This window comes from Chaetura pelagica, unplaced genomic scaffold (genome assembly GCF_000747805.2).
Source record: "Chaetura pelagica isolate M959 unplaced genomic scaffold, ChaPel_1.0 scaffold109, whole genome shotgun sequence".
In the NCBI taxonomy this organism is placed as follows: Eukaryota; Metazoa; Chordata; class Aves; order Apodiformes; family Apodidae; genus Chaetura; species Chaetura pelagica.
In genome coordinates, this window is record NW_009970725.1 from 3,723,677 (window position 1) to 3,745,758 (window position 22,082).

General features: G+C 40.9%; 1 protein-coding gene across 1 annotated transcript in view; it reads right to left on the bottom strand.

Moving 5' to 3' along the window:
* MAPRE2 (microtubule-associated protein, RP/EB family, member 2) overlaps nucleotides 1–22,082 on the bottom strand; it is a 75,962-nt gene that overhangs the window by 36,648 nt on the left and 17,232 nt on the right. The window contains exon 2 of the mRNA XM_010006817.1: nucleotides 2,377–2,504. Coding sequence (XP_010005119.1) covers nucleotides 2,377–2,497 — 121 coding nt within the window. The 5' untranslated portion in view covers nucleotides 2,498–2,504. The remainder of the gene's footprint in view (nucleotides 1–2,376; nucleotides 2,505–22,082) is intronic.

Here is a 22,082-nt window from a genome sequence, read left to right on the forward strand (position 1 = left end):
CCCTACACGTGTGTGCCTTGCACATGAGAAACAGACTATGCAGTCTCAAAGGGAAAGGACTGAGCATGTAAGACTGCTGTGCTCGAGTGTCTGCAATAATCCAGCAGAGGTTAGATTCATCAGTTCAGAGAGTAAAGTCCTCGGGATGACAGGAAGGACCACGCTACAAGGGTGATTCAGCTAAGCAACTATGAAAGCCCCTTCTGTGATCATAATGAACATTAGTGCAAAAATGTTTAAGTATCAAGCTGGACGATCAAACCAAATGGGACACTTCAAGTTTACAGCTTTGACCTGTTAAGATATTAATGTAAAAGTATCAGGTAAGAACAGCAATCAATACATTCCAGGAAGTTCTAAAGGAAGAAATGGTTTAATTTTACACAAGATGGAGTGAGAGCTCTAATGAGACGACCCTTTTTCAGTTTTTCCCTTGTGGTGTGTCCCAAAATTTTCAGTGGAGGTCACAGAAGAAGTTGCATAAGAAGCTGTGCAATGAAGTAGGACAGTGGGTTTGTGACAATTCCTGTGCTTTTCTCCTGCTTGCCCAACCCAGGTGAAGTCTCTTTATCTGATATTCTTAAATGCCTTTAACTCATTGTAATCTGCATAATAAAAATTTTCTTAGATGACCTTTCCCCTATTTTGGGAAAGACTTTTGGGCAGGTTGTTGGTTTGGGTTTTTTTTCTTTGTTTTGTTTTTGCAAGCCCATACACATTTAACTGCATGGAGAATTCACTTCAAAAGCTTCCTTTCAACTATTTATGGGCACATAAATAGCTATGCAGGAACAAGTCAGTAACTGGTCTCATATGCTTCCTGTTTCAAACAATGGCAAACATTGGGTATTTTGGGATGAATATGCCCATGTTCTTGTATCTTTCTATCTCCTTGAAGTGTGTGTGCATGTGTGTATCTATATCTAATCTACTTAGATATAGCTATACCCATATTTATACACGTCTCCACAAACATCCCTGAGTATTTTCTTTATGTATAATTAATAATTATTTTCTCTATGTATAATTAATCAACAGAAAATAGTTAAGCTAACTTCAGGATATGTAAAAGAAAAAATATAACATTTATAAATAACATAACATTATATAACATTTCAATTGCAAGTTTAATAACTCTTAAAAAGGTTATTTCCCATGCTCTGTCTCTTTTGTTATTTGGTTTACATCAGTTGCTTACATGCACTTTAACCTACACTTTTTCAACCTCAATTGTATAGTTATTGTGTGAGGCTGCAAGCATGAAAGCCTGCTTCTGCAGCTGAGATTTGCTTTTTAAATTTTTGCAGAGTAGGCTCTGAGGCTACCATCTTGGAGGGTTCTCTCTACCTTTCAGGGAACATCATTGAGACAGAAAATTTAGCCACACAGGTAAGCAAATTCAAATACGTGAATATAAGACCCCATTTATGCACTTGAGCTGGACCAGTAAACAGCTGAAATGTGGTAATGTATTTCAGTTCAAGGTACTTAGAGCACTGTCTCCTTAAGTGAGATAGTCCCAGCATGTCAGTTGTCTGGAAGTAGTGATCTAAGTTAGATCCCCTCCAAAACAAACATCTTAAAATTTAAAAATCACAGTAGGAAATCAGAAAGAATCACTTCCCAGGGGCACCTGTATTCTCAGTGAAACATCTGCCCTTGTCTGTGTCATTTCTAGTCATCATCTAGTTATAGACCCTGTAGTTTAACACGTACCTCATATTTGCCACTCTGATAAACCAAAACGTCCAAAATATTCAAACCATTACCTTTTTTTTCAGGGTTCATTATCAAATTTACTTACAACAAGAGTTCACCTACATGTAAAGAGAAACAAGCAGATTTTCTTGACAAACTTCTAAAACCCTCAGAGCAGCTAATGGCTCACTTCCTCAAATCCATGGTTTTCTTCACAATCGCAGTTGTGCTCTTTTCCTGCAGACATCAGCAGGGATTTGAGGACCCTTACCAAGAAGGAAAAGGTGCTGGAGAATTTTGTTCACCCAGGGCATTGGTTCTCTATTTGTCTCTTTTTCAGCTATACCCACTCTCCATTTGAAAAGATACTACCTCGGTAGCTTTAAAACACAAAAGCTTATCACTGTACTCTTTTCTTGCTTAGCCAACCTTTTTATTACTTCTGCATATCCTCTGCTACATTTGTCCCATTCACCTTTGCATTTATTATGCCTTCTCAAGGCACCTTATCTTCCCATGATTAAAATGAATGCAAAAATGCTTACTTTTCACATACATTAGTCTCTTTTCTCAGAGTAACTGTTTTATGTCAAAGTTAAAAATTATCTATTTTCAACAAATCAGACTTTTAAAGTGGTTTTAAAATAAACATTTGTAGAGCATACCATGCTTTCTTACCTGAACAGAGTTGTTCGACTTTTGTGTAGTTTAAAGCTAATATATCATTAACCCATGCAATGATGTCATGTCTGCTCATAGTCTCTTGGGTTATAGAGGTAGAGTACACGTTGACCGCCATTCCCCAACTAGGAAGAAAAAAGGACAGAAAATATTTTTTACATTCTAGTAATTGTTTTCTGTATACGACTTTACATTTCTTGTTTAAAAACAACAACAACAAACAATAAAAACCCCAACAAAACCCTGCATCACTGCACAATCTTCTCTTATTTATTGAGAAAGGAGGCTTAATTTTTATGCTTTGATGATACATCACCTACTCAATGTCCTCTTGGAATCTATGAACATACTTCTCTGGCTGTCATTAAGAACTTGAAGAACACACAAAATGGCAGTGTTCTGCTTAATGCTAATGAGGTATGAAAAAAAGAATCAGACACAGCCTAAAGATAGACAGCTAGGATCAGAGATTCGGATTTTGTGCACAAATAAAGTGATTTGACATCTATCCATCAGGTTTTTTTTGTCACTGCAGGATGATCAGATTGCCTAAAACAGTGTTTAATTTTCAGGCAACTTCTGAAAGATGTAGCTACTCTACTTACTTAAATACTGATTTCTTACTGGGACAGGGGCCTTTTGGACCATTAATTCAGTTCCTAACAATCACAGAGTGAATACCAGATAATGTTTTTATCAATTTACCAACCTCTATCCTAAAAGTAACTGAGACTTGCACTTCCAACCGCCTGGCTGGAAAGCTGCTGTGGAGCTCGATTCCTCTAAATCATTAGGAACACTTCCTCTCAGCTTAAACCCATTTGTTCTTCTGCCAACATTATCCTCCAGCTCTAGTGGCTTTTTCTTCCCCAGAGCTGATTTCATAGTGAGTTAGGGACAGCACTCAAAAGAGTCTGTCCCAGTGCCCAGGTAGGCTAGATTAAACAAATCAATTCTTTGAGTCTCTTAGAAATTCAGACCTTTGCTTACTGGTAATGCCAGAAGTGCTTCTTGTACACAGCCAAACAGTTCCAAACCCTGTTCAGATAATGTTTCAACAAAGACTCTGGAAAATGGCACTCTGTGCTGAAAATTTTTGTAGCCACACTATCTTAAACAGATCTTTCTAGTTAACTAGGGTCCTTCCCTATAAGTAGGTCTAATTCATAGTACCTTTTATTATCAGTCCCCAGCTGCACAGACTGGAAATGCATACTACTATATTTTATTCCCTATTATTCTATACTAGCCACCTCTTTCTGCTGCTGACACTGCCAAGACAAAAGACGAACACATTCAAATTTATCTCATCAACCGTTTCAGAAGAGCAGAGCCAAGACCATTTATTAAAACAGTAAATAATGTTCCCAAGACAAGCGGACTTCAGGAAGTCAACTAGTAACAACTGGAGTATGAGGTACCAGAAACCATCAAATAGTCAACAAAGTTGGGCTATTTTTCTTGGAAAGGGTTCGGTGGGGACTGCACACCTTTGTCTCTAGTGACACCTTGTAGCTAACACTTCACTGATTAACTTTGGTAGCCGTCCTGATACCTCAGCCTTGGACCTCAACCTTCTCCCTCAGTGAAAGAGCAGGACCTCCTCTTCAGGATCTACCATCTGCATGGACTATTTCCTTTGATAATTTGCAAAAATGTAACTGTTTGAGACTTGACAGACAATTCTGCAGGGAACACAAAACCCACAGGTTTACTCCATCCATTTTTTAGGTGTGCTGCAGCAACCCAGATAAAAAGTGTAAAGAACCCACCCAGCATGAAATTAGACACATTTTTCTCTCTTGGTCTAGAACACAAGTCTTACTAGGAGTGGCTGAAGTAACAGGGGTTGTTTGGTCTGGAGGAAAGCAGACCTTATCACTCTGTAAAACTACCTGAAAGGAGGCTGAAGTGAGGTGGGGGTTGGTCTCTTCTCCCATGTTAGAAATAACAAAACAAGAGGAAATGCCTTTATGTTGTGCCAGGGGAGCTTTAGATTAGATATTAGGAAAGATTTCTTCACTGAAAAGGTTATCAGGCACTGGAACAGGCTGCCCAAGGAAGTGGTGGAGTCACCATCCCTGGGGGTGTTTAGAAGATGTGTAGATATGGTGCATAGGGACACAGTTTAGTGGGGGACTTTGCAGTTTCAGGTTAATGGTTTTGACCTGATGATCTTCAAAGGTCTTTTCCAACCAAAACAATTCTATGATTCTGTAATTGTGTAAGCATGTACAGCAGGAAATGTAACATAGCATAGACAAGAGTTCACTACATAGGTCACTTTGTACAAAACAAACTTCACAAACACAGAAGATGGTTCAAATTGTCCCCATCTACTGACATTAAGATCCAAAACATTACATCCCAAAATTTGCCCGATGAGAAGGAAAAAAAAAATAATTATAAAAGAAGAAAATACAGACAAGCAAGAGAAAGTAGGCTCAAAAAATTAATGCTCCAATAGTCAGGCTACTACTGCCAGCAATTAATTCAGAACCGGGCTGCCCCTCTACCCGCTTCTGTACCGACACCTCCGAAGCAGGGAAGAAATCAGCCTGTCCTCAGTCTGCTCAGTTCTCCCTGCAGGCCCCCAGACAGCACAGCTAGTTGTAGGAACATAGCACTGTATTCACTGTAACAGTTAGCAAAGGTCGCTTTCTTGGCACACACTAAGTGCTTGGATTGAACCGAGCGCTAGGAACAAAGTTTTAGAAACAGGGAGTGCCTTTTAACTCTTGAAACTGCACCGCAATGGCTAACCATGAAAGCTGAGCTTCCATGTCAGGATGGAAGGGACTAAGCACAAAGGCAAACAGCACCTTTGTTACTGACAGCATCTGAAATTTAAGCCATCACTGTTATGATTTTTACTGTATCATTCCTACCCTTTTTATATAGATAATGAGAAATGAACAGAAAGATAGGATCACTGTTACTGTCAGTATTGTTTGTAAGACAGTTTGAGTAACAGCTTAATAATGACTTTAGTATTTACTTAAGATTCAGGATTGAGTTTAATATCAAACCAGGAGAACAATATGGACAAGTCCACTCACTTCTGAAGATATTTAGACGTTAGCACTTGAAATAAAGCTACTCTGATTTACAATTGCCACTACTTCACACAAATATTAATTCTCTCGAGGCCAGGTAGAACTCGTAACAACCATCAGCTACCAGTAGTGAAAGCAGCAAGTCTACTTGGATGAAAAGATCAAGAAAATCCACACACAGGAAGCAGAAACTCCATCATCATCCTTTTCCAAAAGCAACTGCAAAGGCAAATATCTATCCTTGTGCAAGCAATGGGAGAGCTTGCACACCTCCTTTACCGCAGTGCATGGGATGGAGAACTCTGCTTCAGGAAGCAGTGAGTAAATGAATAACCTTGAGTTTTACAATGATACCCTGAAGGATATCTGTAATATAAGTTATAATGTGTCTACAAATGAATTATAGTCTATGGGTCAAATGAAAGTTCAGGCTATTTGTTAGAAACAATAGCTTCAGTCATACACAGATAAGCATGAGGTGTATGAATAGAATTTTAAACTTTAAACTAAAAATTAATCAATTTCTGTTAAAAAAAAAAAAATAAAATCAAGACCATGCCATGGTCATTTATTTTCAGTGACTTGTTAACATAAGCCTGAATCTTCCATGGCCTCTTCTCTGGAAAGAGTTCACCACATCTTTGCATCTCTTGAAAAAGCTCACCATGTCTTTGGCTCCTTCTGTCCCCCACCCTCCTAATAGGTTTTAAATAAACTCAGCTGGGAAAGGTTTCCTTTACAGTAAGGATGTTCTAATTTGGTGCTCAGATACACACATATCCTGTTTGCCACACAGACAGATCTTGGCTAGGGGGTGAGGGGGGCAGGGGAATATATGAAATAAGAACAGCCAGGTGTAAGTAGTAGAGCCACCATGGTCGGCAACAGACAAGAACCCCTAAGCTCAACATACACAGCTGGGCCCAGGTTTTCTCCAAGACTTTCTTCCCTATGTGCTGAATTGCTTTGAAAAATGTGATGAACATTCAAGACATTATTAATAAACATCTGCAATGTGACGCAAGAGAACAGCTGGACAGGTGGAGACTCACAAGCTGCACTTTGTAAACAGCCAAGTAGATAAAAACTGATTTGTATGTCCTAATACACTACTTTTTCCCAATAACATTATTTACATTTTCGACTTTCTCTTGTTTAGGCTGAAAGCTCTCAAGCATAAGGCCTCGATGAGGCTTATATAAGCCAGAAAATCAGCATCTACCTCACCAAGATCTTCAAGCTTCCACTTTCCACAGAGATGCCTGGCAATTCAACGGCAACTGAAAACAAACTGAAGATATCACATCACATCCCCCATTTTGGAGGATGCAGGTGGAGATTCAAAATCTCTGGCTGTTATAGTACTGAATAACCACAAAGAACTCTGCCTTGTTTTACTTGTAAGAAACTGAAATTTGAATCCCCTATAGATGCGAACAAGCCATAGGAGAGTCCAGACAGTAAAAAAAAAATAAAATCCTCCCACATGCATGGCTAAGCACCACAAACCTGAGCTCAGAGGATTAGTTAGGTGTTGAAAATCATGTATATGCTGAAGCAGTTTCCCCAGTCAGAAATATACTGGCTGAGCATAGCCGATGGTAAACATGACACACAAAGGAGTATTAATTTTTTTAAGACATTACATGCAGCACTGAACGTTCAGGCATTTTCCACTGCTCTCACTACAGATAGCTGCAGCTGTTACTAGGTGTTATCCAGCTGTGTTTAAGGACAGTTTTGCAAGAGGCATATTTATTTTTCCGGGGATAAACTAACAGTTGTTGACAGCAGAAGCTGTATTACGCCAAACCAGTAATAATGGCAAGACTGGGAGGATTACAGCAATGAATCTGTCTGCAGTGTAAAAACTCATCACAGTGGCATCACCTCTGAACCTTCAAGGCCTTCCTGTTTTGTGCAGTTAGGCATTGCATGGTATCAAATTTTTAAAGGCAGTAGAAAGCCTGTGCAACAATACAAAGAGGAGCCTTCTGGAAGCTGGCACCTGATAGCATCAGGAGAGATACTGCCAGTAATACAAAAGCTCTCACACCAAAAATTCCTGCAGCAGAAGATACAGCAGAAAGGCTAACACGTAGGAGAGTGAGACTGCTGTAGCTCCTTGTTGGAAAGGCTTTCTAGATGAAAGGTATTGCAAAACAAAAATCCCTGAAGGGAGAAACCTGCCAGCCTCAGTGGCTGCATCCCCGTAGAAGGAAAATTCATCCTTTCATAACATCCTGAAATGGCAGGTGATTTGCAGCCGGACTTTGCCTGCTTCTTTTAGCATTCACTGCATACAGCCTCAACCATAGTCATTAGAGACCAGTTACAGTCAAGGTTGCCTTTACTGAAAGGAGTCCTGAGGACGGAAAAACAACACAAAAAGCTATTGACACTGACAACACTGCTCTTAATATCCCTTTTGACTTACACTGTACTCCTGCAGCAAATTCAACAACCATGGTCAGAGCACTCATGTCAGAGCACTGCAACTGAATTGATGTTTACAGCAAGCAATATAAAAGCTCTATCTAGTCAGAAACAGTTCAAGATTAATCACAATGAGGTACTGTCATGGAAAAAAAAAAAAAGAGAGAGAGAAAATAACCCTCTTTTGTAATATTGGGAGAAATTTATACCTTTTAAAATGCTGAATACCAAATTTCCTCTGCACTGTTCTCATGTTACTAAGTTAAATGTTAAAAATCTTTCAGTATCCATGTATGTCATTCACTTTGGAATGCCATTTCAGCTTCACAACACAGATCTGACTTGAAGACCTAAAATAATTTGTGAGGCATGCTGCAGAGTCTAGACAAGACAGAGGCAATACACATACAGTTTGATTGCTTGAAGGTTGCAGGATTACCTTTTAACACAGCAAGCAGCGTATTTTCTGTTGTTCTCATTGCAGTTCCTTGTTTAAATATGTGAGGTTTGAGTACAGGAGATTTAGTCTGATTGGATTAGGGTATGTTTTAAGTTTTGGTCTGTTAAATTAGAGACTGCCTGCCAACACTGGGATGTTTTGACCTACATGTTCAGATGCTGGGTTTATGATTAGTTTATATTTATGATGGATCTCAAGGACGGATTTAGACCCAAATCTGAGTATCTCTTATAAAAGATTGGTGGTAATTCTGTTTTGTGGTACACACAGCTTTAGAAAAATTTTTAAAACCCTAAAAACCTATTATCTGTGAGACAGAAAATATTGGGTCTTTTCCAGACATTCAGTTCCCTCAAATCTGAAAATCACAATCAAAATATTCAAACAATATACACAATTTGAGCCAAAACCTCTGAGATGGCCGAATAACTAGCAATGCATTACACTGTCTGCTGCATAGTTTTAAATGTGTTCACTAAGCAGTTATGAAATTAGGGTAGATTATGAGATTAGGGTAAATCAGAAGAAGGATGACAAATTCTGAGAAAATTATTTAGTGCTAGGAATATTTCAGAGAATCTGAGAAGGACAAGCCACATTCACTGACTTGCTTGAATTTGATTGTTTTCATCTGCCTGTCATATTAGCATAGCAGAAGTAAGATTTATTATCCTTTTTCACCCTTCACTGTCTTCTCAGTCTTTCATTCTTCTGCTGCCATTGAAAACTGTATGGCAATGTAATACATAAAATGTCATGCTTCCACAGAAATATTAACACTTTATATTTTCTTCAGTGTTCACCTTTGCCTCCAAAAGTACAATGCAACTTTAACACAGTATCTTAATTTCAGCTGAAATTATCTGCATATCCTGAAAGGCTTCTTATCAATTTTATGAGCAAACGAATCTCAACTGAAAAATACATTCTAGACAAAGGATAGAGGTTTAAGAAAGGTAGCATCAGCCGCTTACACAAAAAGTAAGCAATCCAGACTCTGGCCGCCAGCATTTCCACAAAGGTATATTCACTCTGGTTAGGAGCAAACCACAGAGGTGCCCAGCACCCTTAGACAGCACCTGAGTCAAACAAAGCAAAAGCAGTGCTTGGTGCTTAACAGGCACTTCTTACCATGGGGAAAGGATGCACCAGTTTCAGCATAAAATGAGTGTTACTACAAATTAAGAAGGCATTTTATTAATGGAGAACCACAAAAACCTTTGAAGTGGGCTGAATGAGAGGAACGTATGTGTGGCAAGATTAAAATGTTAAAAAAATAAACTGCTTTTGGTTACAGTTATTACCCTCCCCACCAAAGCTTTTTAACTCAGAGATCTTAAGCTTGAATTGCTGCTCTTATGCCCTGAAGGTAGGCATTCAACATATACAATTTTCACAATAGACACTGTCAAATACTCTACCTTTCTCAACAGACAGGGGGACTGTGGAAAAAAAAAAAAAAAAAAAAAGACTGATTCAGAGAAAATAATTCTCACTTATAGAAACACCTACATTTTAGAAAACAGAAGAGGATCTATTACAATTTTGTAACTAGAAAACCTTGAAAAAGCTGATGAATAAACCAATATATAATCTTCTGTGAAACAAGGTCTCGATTCACCAAGACAAACACGGGAGCATTAATCCTCCTTTTATTTCTTCTCTCATATGGAAAATGAAAGATTACTAAGCATACATGTATACATCGCTAAAGCAATTCTAAGAGGTTAAAAACATGCTGTAATGCAAGGTAACAGCAGTGCTGACTACACTCATCATGATGGAGAAAAGGTGCATTGAGAGGCAGCAATACTTAACAAGCCACCTTTCCTGACCCGGGCTCTGCAAACAACAAGGGAGCTTCCTATCTTTTTGCTCCCACTAGATGACGGATGAGTAGCTGTATTTTTAGACAGTAGATTCCCAAGTGCTTTCACAAATGCAGATTTACTGGAAGATGAAGACAGAAGCTAAGGAGAGCTTGTCCCCAAAGCCACTGTCTCCAATCTGAGTGCAGCAGGCGAATTCCCAGGCAAAATTATGCCGACACAGCCACACACCTCAGCAGTCACCTCCATCTACACCAGGGAAACATCTGCCCTCGATTAGGAAGAGAGAAAAATAACCAGAAACCCCGACTAAGAAAAGGCAACGCTGCTGGGCACCCGCAGCCCTGTGCTGGGGGCAGAACTCCCCAGCCCAGCAGCAGCGATGGCAGGGCAGGCAGGCAGCTGCTGCTCCCCACTCCGGCCACTTCCGCCTTGTAAGTCCAGAAAACACTGTGGGCAGGCTTGGGAGTTTCAGCAGGGATGAGATCCAACTAGCTGGAGTCAGATGAAGTCACCAAATTAATTTAGTTCTGCCCTATCCCGAGTTTTGCCACCCCCTTCCTCCCCCTCTGCATCCCTCCCCCCTCCGACATGGACACATTTGGAGGTGAAAGGCTAAAGTAACACACGGATTTACTCCAAGCATAATGTAATGTAGAATGAGATTTTGTAATACTATACAGCCCTCCTGATGGGGGGCCTGAGCAGCCTCCAAATGCCTCACACCCCTGCCCAGAGCCAGGCCACCGAGGCAGTGACTCTGCAGGAGACCCAGCACTGAACATCCCTGGGTTTCAGAGAAGGGCAAGTCTGGGAAGAAGGGAAAACAGGAGGATTAAAGAAGGGGAAATGCAATGCCTCTTTCCTAACACGTAGCTGTTGTTTCCTAAGAGACTGAGGTACACATAGTAAAGCTCCAAGGCATGTGGAGTTAACCTGGAGAGCCCTCAAGGGAAAGGTCTAGTGCTTGATACACCTCTTCTACTCTCAAATGATGTAATATGATACAAAAAAGAAAGACTATGTCATGCATCAACTTTTCTCTCTTTTACATTAAAAACAAATGTAGTTACACAATAAATTAAGCATTGCAACATTTATTATAACCTTACTATACGCATATGTTAGAATCACAAAATATCCTGAGTTGGATGAGACCCTCGAGGATCATCGAGTCCAAACTCCCTGTTACTGGAGAGAGTAAAAGCCCTTTCAAAGAAGCCTTCTAAGGAGGCATTTTGAAGGCACATGGTGTGATACCTGGGAAAGGGAAAGACACAGCACAGCTAGTGCCCACGCAAGCAGTGCACCCACCCCAGGACCCATGGGCAAAAGTGCTGGAGCTCAGCCTGCATGACAGAGCTGCCAAGCTGCCAGGTAGGCAGCCAGCCTCCCTCCATCCCTGAGTGAGTCCCTATGGCAGGAAGGTGACGACACTGAGCAGGGGTTTATTTTAAGCCACCTTTACCCTGCAGTTGTAAACAAGCATGTGACAACAGATGAAGCAACAGGAAACTGCGCTGGCTGCTTTCACGGGTGCATCAGTCCCTAAAACATGGCTGTGTATTTTTGTAACGTAAAATATTAAGCTCTAGTATGGCTACCCAGGGTTGCCACTGCTACCACAGCTCTGCTGCCATTTGGGGTTCAAAGTGTCAGGCTTTCTGCCTGGTATGCAAGGCACACAGTGGGCAAGTTTCTAGGACCAAGCTCTCCAGCAGGCTGTGACCTGAACCACGTGTAGATCCCCAGCCAGCACTGCCTCTGCAGACCACTGGGCCAACACAATATATAGCTGCCTAGTAGGCTCTGTGTTCAACCTCTCTCCCACTTCTCCACTGGTGCAAGCTAGACCATAAAAAAATAATGTAAAATCTCAGTTTTGACATTGCTGAGTTTGTTGAAAAAGGCCCAAATAAATACTCCTGCCTCTGGTTTGTACAAAGTCCCTACAGATCTTCATTAATATTATAAAGATTTCAAGTGTCAACACTACCAGCCACAAGACTTAATTTTGGGTTTGGATACTAAAGTAACTTGACCTCTTCCCTCATTCTCATGAGTTAATACTATAACACACAAGCAGATACTCTTAAATTATTTCGGCGCCCCAGACATTACTAGTAAATGACTTGCACTTAAGAATTAATCCTACCAAAGACTATCTAGAATAGGGCTGAACTTTTAAAGTGCAATTACTTAACTGCTAAATTAATTTTGGAGCAACTAAAACTAGAATTCGCTAATCCTTCACTGAGTAAATTGCCCTTTATGAACATGCTAGCTCAACCATCTGTGATTTATGTAACGTATTATTTTCACGGCATGCCAGTAACCACAAACTTATTCTACCATTGTTGCACTACCAACACAGTTGCTGAAACTACCAGCACCAAGTAAAACTTCCCCAAATTTTATTTTATTTTATTTTATTTTATTTTATTTTATTTTATTTTATTTTATTTTATTTTATTTTATTTCAAACCATGTTGGTCTTTGAAGGTCTGTGAAGTCAGTGTCTTCTTTTGGATTTTAGCTTTTCAAATCTCCTTTTTCCCGAAGGGTGAAATCCCAGAAGCTGTTTCCCCAAATAACATACTTTAGGTGGTGCTTACTCCTTTGACACAACTGTGATTGTTGTAAGTCTTTATCTACAAACACCAGCAAAGTCTTGTACCTTAAGCTAAGAGAAACAGAGATGTCCTGTTTAATAAGACTTGGCCTCCTTTCGTGGAATATCTTGAGGTCAATTCCTGAAGTGTAATGCTTCCAGCTGGCAAATGGTGACATTACCAAGTTCAACTCTCACAGTAAACAAGAAAAAAAAAAAAAAAAGTTTATGGCTTGAATTACCTTCGTCTACATATAAGTGCAGTTAAGGTAACACCCTGTGGTGCAACGTGAACATTTAGTTCCTCCAGCCCTCTCAGTGTTGCTGCAGGCCATGAGACAAGAGAGTTCTGCACCACTCCCTGTAAAAGCACGTCAGACTAAGCACACATCTGACATAGTTTAAGAGCTGTGCATATAGTTAAACTTATCAATAGTGTTAATATTTTCTGCATTAAAAATACACAATTAATTAAGAGCAGAGGGAGTAATTTATCAGCTTTTAACTTCAAGATATAATCTTTAATTGGAACTGACACAATCTTATGATGCAGCAAACCTATCCCTTTGCCCTACTATACACTTACGAACTTCTGCTCAGTCCTGGGTACTAAATTGCAGAAGTAGCTGCCAGTGATGTAGAAAACGCAATATGAAGTAATGAATACACTGCAGCAGCAGTAAAGTTCTTGCCAGAATGAAGCTAGACAACAGTTGAAATCAATGCAGTCAAACTGAGGCTGCATACACACGTTTTTCTTTTCCATTTGAAACCTTTGATGATGGGATGATTTCACCCTGGTGGCAGTACTAAATTTCTTGCCATATGATATTCCTTTCACTTTTCAAACACCTGATTTCATGACTTTGTTTTGTGTGGTGCATTTTGAACTCAGGAGCTGTTTATGCCTGTTGAAGTTACAGAACAGGAACATGAAGGGACCTGGGTAGACAGGGAACTCTAGAGATACCTGCTTCAACCTCCCATTCACAGCACAGCCAGCAAGAGAAGGCTACAGATGGTCTCATCTATCTGAGTTTTGAGTCTTTCAAAGGACTCAAAGACTATTATTTCACATCCTCTCTGGGTAACCTTTCTCAGTGCTTTACCACTCTCACTATGCAGTTTTTCTCCCAATATCTAAAGCCAGTTGCACTGTTGTAGCTGCTGACTGTTGTTGCTTCTCATCCTCTCCTGTGCACCTCAGAGAAGAACCCAGCTCCATCTTCTCTACATCCCTGCCCAACACACAACTAAAAGACTTCACTGAGACCTTCCTTCTCCCCTCTCCTGAGCTCTCTCTTCTCCAGGCTGACCAAACCCAGACCACACGCTCCAGCCCCCTGACCACCCTGGTGGCCCTCTGCCATACTTGCTTCAACAGGTCACTGTCTTTCTCAAAGTGGAGAAGCCAAATTCAGACACAGTATGAGAGATGCAGTCTCAGAAGCACCAGAGGGAAATAATCACTTCCCTGGAGCTGCTGGCTACATGCCTGCAAATGCATCCCAGCATGGGCTTGGCCTTGTTCCCCGCAGAGCACACTGCTGACTGATGCTCATCTTGTCCACCAACACCATCAGGTCCATATTGTGCAGCACTCAGGAACAATTAGAGGTGGGCTGCTTAAGGTGATACCAAAAAAACACCTCACTGTATTAAAAACAGAGCTGATTAAGAGACAAAGCAGTTCTACTGTATCCCCATTGCCACAAAACTCATTTCACGCTTGGGAACCACACATTCAAAACGTACACTGGAGAGCCAAACTTCTGCAGGCAGAAATAGATATTAAAGGAAAAAAAGGAAAATACTCCCTGTGTCTCCTTGAGTCTAACAACTGGCATGACATGAATGTGTTGAGTGAAAAAAGTGTTTTCAGATCCTGATTCAGAATCTACATATTGCCTAACTCTGAAACATTAATATAGACAGGAATTCATAGGGACCCCAAACAATAATTCATTAAAATAAAATTAAAGCCATTCTGCCTAACAAGGTTTTCAACTGAATGGCTACTTACATGTGTATGTTGTTCTTTCAGGAAAATTTATCCTTTCTATTCAAGCAATTATCATTTCACTGCCTCCATGTTCTCAGCACTCCTACACATCAGTCTTTCTGTATATGAAAGCTCCTGCAGCACTTTCATATCACTGGGTTATGTACTCCATTTACACACAAACAATTATTCACAGATTCTATAGTTATTTTAATAAGCTATGATTTATGTAACTCTGAATCCGTAAGTAAAGCAAATGCTTACCCTAATTCAAATTTTTCAGTGCTTCCTATTAATGATATCACTGGACTAGCTCCACAAAGATTAACCTTAAGAAGCAAAGCATAACAACCATGTAAAAATTGCCTAAAATGAATTTTCATTCCGCCAAAACTGTTCAATAAATATTGCCAGCAAGCCATTCTGAGCATCAACACTGCATTCCAGAGTGACAGGCAAGAATTTGCATTCATGTGCATCTCTGAATAATTACAGCTGCTTGGGCAGGAAATATGTCTGGTACTAAAGAACCCTGCTGTAGGGGAGATATTCACTCGAGTTACCCCTAAAAGATAGGACTGAAGTCCATGAATCTTGCTAAGTAGCTCTTAGGGTTCCAAATTGCCAAGAAACATAATACTGAAAATTAAAGCTCTGAAACAATACATACAATCATATGAAAAAAGAAAAATAAAACAGGAACATGCAGCATTGCTTTACCCTATTCCATTAAAGCAAAATAAGTTATTCCTTTACTCTGTCTGCTGCCACAATGGAGAAGGGCCATCTTTACACAGAAAAAAAATCCCAAACAAACTCCAAACCAAGAAGATTTCAGTTTGCATAGCTTGTTTAAATATTGTACCAGACTACTCGCAGTTTCTGTTTAAAATCACATGAGCTCACACCAATGTGTCTGTCCTCCACCCATGCAGGGCCCAGAATTCACAGGCTCCGTCTTCCACCACCTCACCCAGATTTCAAACCCCTTTCTCCCCCAGTCGACATAGTAAGTGATGCAAGGTGGCCAAACAAAGCCAAAAGATCAAGACCAAGACCTGTGTGGCATATGCATGGCAGAACGACTTGGCACAGCTGTAGGATTTCCTAAGGAAGCTACATCCTTAAGAATCCAGTCACTGATGACTGTTTACATTTCCTGTTTGGATAGCAGAGCAAAAAACCCAGATTTAACCACAAAAGCACCGTTCACTAAGTATGGAACTCTGTGGGAAAGAAGAAACAATTTCAAAGTGGAGTAATCTGAACCATTTAACGAGCATGCTTTCAGTATACAGAGGCTTTTCTATCAAATATTTAATAACTTGGTATATCACTAGAAAACTAGATGAACTGCTGGTCAAAATACTACAAGCAAGATTTTAATTTTTAATTAAATATGCAATAGCATGAATACAACAGAATTGCATTAAAAAGAAAAAAAGTCACCACTTTTAGAAACCCAACAGCTAAACACACACTCAGTAGACTTTTACAGCTGATACTCCACTTCCCCTCCCACCTAATTACAATGAAACAATACGAAGAAGATGCTTTATCAATGAGTCAGGCAGCAGAGTGAGACCCAAACAGCTACCCAGTGCTCAGCTAACACCACCCACAGAAGAAACACGGATGCTTTCCATTTACGTTTCCTAACGCTGATACTGGAAGCCAATGATGCGTGCTGCTAGCTGGAGGTCAGGATTCAAGCAACAAGGAGGACACAAGTATCCAAATGCTGTCCCAGTGCAGTGCAAGTCTCCCTGCTGCTGCCACCACCACCACCACCACACTTACGCCCCCGCTCTGGCCTTCGTGCCATCCCACTCAGCGGTTTCTCTGATTGAGAACAGATGTAGTGAGACCACTCGTTTTCAATTAACAAAGGCTGAAAGTTGCATCTCCAAACCTAAGAGCTGGCACAAGATTTATCTTCCTCCTTACCAAGCCTTTGCTATAATTAGCTTTGGGCATGAGGAAGGAGACAAGACTCTCAAATTAAACTAGCCTCCTCCACAAGCCCCAAAGCCAAACCCCCTGAAGATATTTTTTAAAAGTCACTTGTTCAAATGCCAAGGTTTGAAATGTAAACCTACTACACTCATTTTTTGATTGCTGCCTCCCAAAACAAGTTTTATATCTCAAAAGGTTAAACCAGGTACGTCACCTGGGAGAATATTCCTGTGGTCCAGCCCGCCTGTCATGAGGCAGCTGCAACTCCCTCAAACCAGTCGGTCGTAAAGCAAAGGAAAAACTCTAAGAAGCAGCTTTCATCAGGCCCTCTTGCTCCACAGCCCCACCTTCAAACCACCTTTCTCTCACAACACAGCATATTTTTTAGTGTCTGTTTTCCAGGGAGGCTAAATTGAAGAAGCTGAGCAGAAGCCAAAAATGCCTATTACTCAAAGTGACAGCACCAGGTTCAGTTCTCACATACCCTAAACTCACTTATTTTTTTTTGTTAGTAAACCAAAAACAGTGCTGTTGCCATGCAGTTCGACAAGGTAGTTAAAAAAACCCAAAACACAGCACGTAATCAGAACAGCCTCCCACCTACAGGATGTTTCCAAAGCCCACAGAAGCTGGGTGCAAGTGAGCTGTACTCAGACCTTTTTAGCAAGAGTGCTTAAGTGCAAGCTCAGAAGATGGTGCTGTCTGAAAGTTACTTTCGTTTTGTTACAAAATCTGGGTTGTCTGTAGAGTCATGTAAAGCTAGGTCTATAGCTACCATGCTGTAAAGCTACTTCTTCTCTTAGCCCATGATTTTAACAAACACCCTGAACTCCCAAAATGATGTGAAGGTATTTTCTTCAGGGAAGATCCAAACCTAGGTGGGAAGAGGAAGTCCAATAATTCAGACACTATTTATGCTTCAAACCACCGATGCAGTATTGAGCAGAGTCATCCTCATAACTCTTCGAGACATTTACATGCACTCACACGTGATTCCCAGTTACCTGCAAAGAGTTTCACCCTGTACTTTTGGAGAGCCGGGCTTGCCCAGCAGAAGATACTCGCCAAAACAGCTCTCCCTAGGCAGAGCACTCGGTAATCAGAAAGCAAGATTAAAGAGCAGCAGCAGTGGCAGGAAGTCAGCTTTATGAAAGTGTAAGAAGAGAAAATACAGGGTACCTAAGCCCACAGGAACCCAGGAAAGATTTCTGCACTGTACCTCTCATACTGGCTAGTAGATGCTGGCTGTAAGTCATCAGGGATGGTCTTCCCTTGGATAAGTAATTATCTTCTAGCAATCCAGATGCTTGACAGACAAGATCACAAATAGTCAAATTTACTATGTGTGATTCATGTCTTTAAAATACCAAACAAAACAACAACAACAACAACAAAAAAACCAAAACATCTCAAAAATTTATTATTGCCTTTCTTCTGCTTGCATTGAAAGCTAGGGCAAAATTCTCATAATCTGCAACAGCAGCTGTTAGGCCAAGAGCCAACACCTCTGGAAACAATGTTTCAGTTACTAATGTATTTACTAGTACTATCTTAGACTACCATTTACAGTTTCAGAGGATGAAGAGAGAGCCATGCCAGTCTCTACTATGAATTGAGAAGACAAATCACTGCTTGTACTCTTGTGCCCTCTTCCCAGGTCTCAGCAAGATAAATGTGGGCCCTAATTATTAATTTTAACAGCACAAATTATCCTTTTGTACTGCAGTGGAATTACCTGCTCACCATATTCAATGAAACCTAATTTTAGAGCAAGGAATGCCTTCTGAGAGATCAAAGTGAAGCAGCAAGTAGCCCTTGTGTGCCCTGAGGAAAAGCAGCACGTGTGTGGAAGGCAGGGAATGGCCAGAGCCAGCAGCCCGGAGGGAAGGATGCTCTGTGCCATGGGGGGCCTGCTTGTGTCCGGCAATTCATCAGGAGCTGGGAAGGCAGAGCCCAAAACAGATTTTGCTAGAATGTAAATCTCCACCGTCAGCACAGGATTCTCAGCTCCCACTGCAGTAAACGAAGGCGGCCAGACACGCTCTGTATTTCTTTCAGCAGAGGGTGAGGAAATCACCACTTCCGTCCAACGTACATTAATATGCACTGCAGCACTGCACAGTGATGGCTTAAGGATTTTTAAAGAGAAGGCAACGCTTAGGAAAACAAAACATTTAAAACGGCTACAATTAGAAAGGTACATACTCATAGACAGGAAAGAGGGTGTTTTCTTGTTGTTGATATAGTTTATTTTAGCTTAGTGATTGAATGAAAAAATAAGCAGGAAATTGGCCCACTTCCCCCTCTTCATGCAAATTCTGGGTATAAAACTAAATATAACCAGTGTACAAAAGACTAGCAGCACACAGATAAACTGAAAGTTAGGCATGGTATCCTGCAATGATGGGTGCAACAGTCTGTCCCTTTTAGACCAGAGCAGTTTAGGCTAGGCATGCCATCCAAACCTGGAAATATTAGAGCTCTTTGTACAGCCAGCTTTTAAAAACATGATGAACTGGTAAACCACACAGGATGCCTAGAGTCTGGCAGAGAAGCACTGCAGACACGTCCTGCTTAAAAGAACTCTCCACACATCTTTTGATTTGGTTTTTCATTGGATTTTTTTTCGTGTTCTTTGAACGTACAAGTAAAACTATAATTGTCATGCCATTCTTAGAAATGAGCCCAAATCTATTTTGGGCCAACAAAACAACACCTTGGTTCCAAATGCATTTTAAAGTCAGCCTCCTGATGCAGAGTGCCTGAAACAGCATCTCACTAGAGCAATATAGATTGATTACAGTTATTTACTCCAAAAGGTAACATCTTCCTGTGACTGATTTTTATGCCAAAGTGCCTGGTTTCTATTTACCAGCTAAGTGAGGCTGGATGAGAAACTTAACACCTTGGGCCTGTATGTCCCAGTCTGCAAAATATAATACGTCCTTTGGAAGACTTGGGAAAACTATTTGTGGCTTTGCATACAGAGCACATGGTTGGGACTCATGTGGTATAGGTTCAACTCCCTGCTGTGTCCTCAACTTGGTGGGCAACTCGGGGCAACTCTGTTTATGTCAGCTTCTTAATCTGCAAAATGGTTTAAGCTTCATCTTTTTCTAAATCTGTTTTGGGAGTTGGGCATCAAATCTTTGGTAGGAGCTGGTATTTGAAACAGTAAACTGTTTTCTAGAACACCTAAACTGTTAAACACAACTTTATTGTGATCAACAGACACTAATTTTCATGCAACACTGTGTTAAAAGTAAAAATGAGAAAATATTTCTGATGTTACAGGAGAGAGAAGAAAGGCAAATACTGAACATCTATGCATACAGTAGGTGCCATTTAACTTAAAAGTGTGCAGAAGTGTCTTGCAAGCAAAGTAGGTATTTCTAGGTCTGTACAACTGCTGATCTACTGTCAAGCTTCAGGCTGTGTTTGATGACTTATTTATTCCATATCTCTAGCTGCAGATGGAACAAACCAGCCCAACAATCAGAGGCACAGCAACTTGGTGTGTCATATGGGGTGAAGTTGTACAGGCTGATCCAAAGGCACCACGGCACAAACAGTCCCACGTGGCACCCAATAGGCAAGACACTGATGGTATTAATCTGTTACATTTAGCCATCTCCTGCTTCAGCTCAAGCTTAGCAAGGACCAGACTAGATTTGCTATTAAATATATTTATGGAAGTTACGAGCACATGGTGTCCAAAATCAAGCAGAAGTGCCACCAGCTTTCATGTTTTGGTGACAGTTTCTTTCTGTTTCAGCTGACACTTACTTCAGGAAGTGCTTAGAGCTACAGATTAAAAAAAATAAGAAACAATTCTTTTCTCTACAGAAAGGGGGAATCAATAGATTTGGGTGCCATAACTCTGTAGATCAGGGTATGTTTCCACAAGGAAAAAGAGAACCTAAACAGAATTCCCCAGTGGAGATTTTCATTTGTGCACAAACCGTTTATTTCTGAGAAAAAAATAATTATAAAATTACTGGATTACTTATTTACTGCCATAAAATAACATGCAACATTAGCCTTAGTAGTTCTGCATTGCTTTATATTGCTCTAGGCAGGGACACAGAGCTCTGCAAGACTAAGGAGAACCCCTCTGGATGAAAGGCTATTCAGATGCAGAGTAACTTCACAGTTTCTGGAGAACTGGGCAAGTGATATAATTATTTCTGTCATCGTGTGCTCAGCACAGCAGCGTTGCAAAATATCTTTTCTAGACATAATTCAATGTATATGATAGGCAGAAGGACCAGAAAAATGACCTGTTGATGGCTGCAGAAAATGACATACAAAAGCAGAACGGAGAACTGCACTCATCAGAGGTTTTCCAAAGAACTCTGCTGCAGGAAAGCTGCAGAATCAGTAGCACCCATGACACATCAGAACAACTACAGGCAGACGCGTGACAACTCATTTCAAATCTATGCCACAGTTCTGCTTAGGTGCATGAGGGAAATCCAGCTTCCCTCTACAATCGAATCCTGTGCTGCTCAGCTGAAATTCAGAGCTGGGAAGCGAGAGCTCCGATCTTCCTGCACGTAGAAATGGGTCTTCACAAAAGCAGTGTTGCTACTTTCTGCTAGATGTGTGCATCCGGGCTTCATCACACAAAGCATCGATAGATTCAGACAGAGAGGCAGACTAAATTTTGCGGCATTCAAACCAACCGCAGGCTCGGAACTCCGACGCATTTCACGATCAGCCGTCAGTGTCTGATCAACAACGCGGTTCCCTGTTAAGGTTACTAATGGCCAGCTACGCCGGCAGCAGCTCTGCTGTTCCTCAGCAGAAGGAAAAAATACTGTGATTCCCTTCAGACAAACAAGCCAAGTCATCCACATTCGTTTTCATCTGATCGAGCACACAACTCGCCACTTTAGCCAGATATTTGAAAGCAGCATCATTTCCTGCTGTTGGAAAATCAGCTTTAAGGGGCGTGTTCTCTGCAGAGGCATCGCTCGCTGTCATCCAGGCAGGATTTAAAATAACTGTGTATTAACATAAGGGGAGCTCCCGGCCGCATTATCGCCCTTCGAGTCGGCTGCAAGGAGCACACAAAACCAGTTGCGTTCCGGGCTGCGCCGCGACCCTTATCAAACAATGCAAACAATTTTAATGAGCTTATCTCCCGGAACACATTGTCAGAGATGTCAGTGCCGAAGCGCGGCCAAAGCAAGCAGCGCATGCCGAGCGATTCATCAAAAATGCCCACGACGGCGACAAAGGACGCGCCTCCACACACCAACAAAAAAAAGGGGGGAAAAAAGATAAATAAATACAAGATGGGGCCGGTTCCGACCGTCGCGACGGGCGGGGGTGGCGGATGAAGCCTCCC